Source organism: Poecilia latipinna, unplaced genomic scaffold (assembly GCF_001443285.1).
Source record: "Poecilia latipinna isolate Pla-1442-1.1 unplaced genomic scaffold, P_latipinna-1.0 Scaffold198, whole genome shotgun sequence".
Lineage (NCBI taxonomy): Eukaryota > Metazoa > Chordata > Actinopteri > Cyprinodontiformes > Poeciliidae > Poecilia > Poecilia latipinna.
This window is the reverse complement of record NW_015112814.1, coordinates 151,035-153,702: the sequence shown is the minus strand read 5'-3', so window position 1 is coordinate 153,702 and position 2,668 is coordinate 151,035. Positions and strand designations below refer to the sequence as shown.

At 38.3% G+C, this 2,668-nt stretch overlaps 1 protein-coding gene across 3 annotated transcripts; it reads right to left on the bottom strand.

Moving 5' to 3' along the window:
* Positions 1–359: 359 nt before the first annotated feature.
* Positions 360–2,668, bottom strand: LOC106946610 (UPF0585 protein C16orf13 homolog B). 3 transcript variants are annotated; one of them, XM_015031050.1, is made up of 7 exons: positions 2,492–2,662; positions 2,212–2,414; positions 1,952–2,114; positions 1,798–1,857; positions 1,447–1,514; positions 924–1,002; positions 360–457 (listed from the first exon to the last, which is right to left on the bottom strand). In XM_015031050.1, exons 2-7 carry the CDS (start codon positions 2,409–2,411, stop codon positions 410–412), a joined length of 618 nt encoding a protein of 205 aa, XP_014886536.1. In that variant the 5' UTR covers positions 2,412–2,414; positions 2,492–2,662; the 3' UTR covers positions 360–409. The 3 variants fall into 3 exon arrangements, with proteins under 3 accessions (XP_014886536.1, XP_014886535.1, XP_014886537.1); XM_015031049.1 differs by lacking the exon at positions 360–457 and having other exon boundaries at positions 801–1,002; positions 2,492–2,665; XM_015031051.1 differs by lacking the exons at positions 360–457; positions 1,798–1,857 and having other exon boundaries at positions 801–1,002; positions 2,492–2,668.

Sequence of the window (2,668 nt, the reverse complement as noted above, 5' to 3'; positions counted from 1 at the left end):
AATGCAAATTAAAAGAAATTTAAACAAGGAAGTTGCGATACACAGATGAGACATGAACAGTGCATTTAATATTTTACAAATGCATGTGACAATACAAAAAACTATATTTTTCAGTTATTTCACAATATTTAGAATGAACAAAGGAAAAAAAAAACATTAAAAATAATAAAGGTGTGGTAAACGAAACAGAAGTACAGACCTGATGAGAGGAAATGACATGCTGGTAGATTATGTACATCCAACCAAACTAAACTCTATAAAATGTTCTCAAAGTTCTAACACATGTAAGTAAATTAACCATTTCCACAATAATATTCCATCCAAAATTTGCTAAAGAATATGGTTGCGATTCTTTTTACTGCTCCTCTGTCCTGTGGATTTGTTAAATAATGTCTAACAGGGATAACCATCAGAGTTTCCTGAAGATGAGGCATTTGTAGTAGTCTTCCATCTCAACCTGAAAGTAAAATTTTACATGCATAAAATATATGGCAACACTTTGACAGGGTGTGCATAAGACTGAGATGACACTTTCATAAACGTGACATAACATCTGTCATGAACATGAAGGAGTATTTATGAATGTCTGACTGTTGTCATGAAGTTTCATTCGGTAAATATTGACGCAAAGTTGCTCTAAAAGCCGCATTAAAGTGTCGTTATTTATCATGCAAAGTTGGCACTTTTAATGCAACTTTTAAACCAACTTTGCTTTAAAAGTGTCATTATTTACCGAATGACACTTCATGACAACAGTCATAGACATTCATGAGGACTTATTCATGTTCATGATAGATGTTACGTCATGTTTATGACAGAGTCATGTCAGCGTTATGCACACCCCGTGAAATAAAATGTTACCAGATATATCTTGGTGTTTGTACTGTAAATACATTGAGAGTTTTTAGCACATTATTTCTCACCATTCTCTCCAAACGCAGCCCGTTTCCGTAGGCCTGCTGTCTCAGGACATCAAGGTCTGGAAGACCCCACTCTGGATTCCTGACCAACAGAATGACTCCAGCTGTTATTTAAACAGTTGTGAGTTTAAATATAATTTTTTACCAATCAAATCTGTCTTTATCCGTCTTCTGCCAAATGATGTTGGTGTGTAAAGACGTTCAATATCAGTTAATTTTACGTATCGAATGTAGAAGCAGCCCATTTATTAATACTTCAGCAGCTTGTTAAAGGGTTTTTATAAATACATTTTGGAACACCGTCCCTTTGAGAACATTCGAGATATGGCCCAAAGTAAAAATTAGTTTGATATTTCTGCTTAAAGTAAAAACTAAATTCCTCACACTTCCAACAAGATCTTAAAACAGTCAACAATAAAATAGCAAAGAAGTCATCTAACATCCCAACATATTTCCAACAATGTTTCTGAAAATTTTGAGCCGCTCCATCATGAACACATAAACAACGGAAACAGTTTTTACTCACAGTTTCCGCAGTTCTTCATCCAGAACTTCATTACAGCTTGGTGTAATGACGCCATTAACGGCATAGACCTGAAAAAATATTCAGCAAGGTGTCAGTGTTTAAAGCCCGTTGTGGGATCATGTTTTTGTACATTGTGACCATAACCTTAAATGTCATATCAGTGGATAATAAGCAGCTTATAAATAATTGAACAAAAGAAATGGGAGAAGGGCTTAAAATGGCTCATTAAAATATCCAAATGACTGCAACATTCATAGCCATGATGAGTGAATATCATGATCTGACTTTAACCGTATGTTCAACTTGATGATAATGTGAAGTGTGTAACATAGCAAGCTGTTTTCAACATACCCCATATGTTATCAAAAGGCCATTTGGTTTGAGGATCTGTCCTGCTCCACTGATTACACCCTTGGAAAAATATTAGATGCACAAGGGACGCCGGTTATAAATGTGTGAGCTTCTCAAGAGTGGCAGATTTCCAGCTGGTTTTTCAGATGCCTACCTGTGCTGTTTTGAAGGAGCTGTACTGCAGGAGGTTAACGGCGACAATAACATCACAGGTGTTACGGGAAACACCTGCCCATTTGTCCCAAGGTTCACTCGCATCCAGCAGGACTGGCTGCAGCACAGTTTTCACATGGGTTGCAGCTATATATGCCTTTATGCTGAAAATGAATACACATTCCTTCACTTTTTACATGACTTGCTGGGGGGGGGGGAAAAACAAACAAACAAACAAAAAAAAGTTTGTGAGAGACAAACCTGTCTCGGCACTCCTCTTTGATGTCCGATGGCTGCCAGGTAACGAAAGGTAGCTTCTGTGCAAACCGTATGACATGCTGTCCTGTTCCGGAGCCGATCTCTAAAGCAAATAACTGCTTGTGAGACTGATCGTCCAGCACGTCTTCGAGCACCTCGCAGATACCCTCCCAGTTCCTCTCTGCCTGCGGAGAGAGCAGCATGATCTGGAAGAGAGATAGAACAGTGGGTCAAATCTTTAAATCAAATGTACTAATCTCTTATACCAAAGGTTACATCTTACCCTCTCTTTTGCTGGGTTGCAGAGTTTATCTAAGAAGTAACATATTGGTGTAGAGTGGACGTGGGCTGGGTGACTGTAACAGCAGATGGGTTGACAGATTACCTGGTTAAGAGGATTCACTCTGCACTCCACCCCATGGTAGTAAGGCTAGGACACAAGTGTAAATTGAGGACAAAA

What these genes read in the sequence shown, in the direction of transcription:
- LOC106946610 (XM_015031049.1), bottom strand. Translation starts at nt 2,411, where the DNA reads ATGCTGCTCTCTCCGCAGGCAGAGAGGAACTGGGAGGGTATCTGCGAG. An exon ending in GCTCCTTCAAAACAGCACAG is followed by an intron (nt 1,858 to 1,951) that starts GTAGGCATCTGA and finishes TATTTTTCCAAG; the next exon opens with GGTGTAATCAGTGGAGCAGG. An exon ending in GCCTTTTGATAACATATGGG is followed by an intron (nt 1,515 to 1,797) that starts GTATGTTGAAAA and finishes ATATTTTTTCAG; the next exon opens with GTCTATGCCGTTAATGGCGT.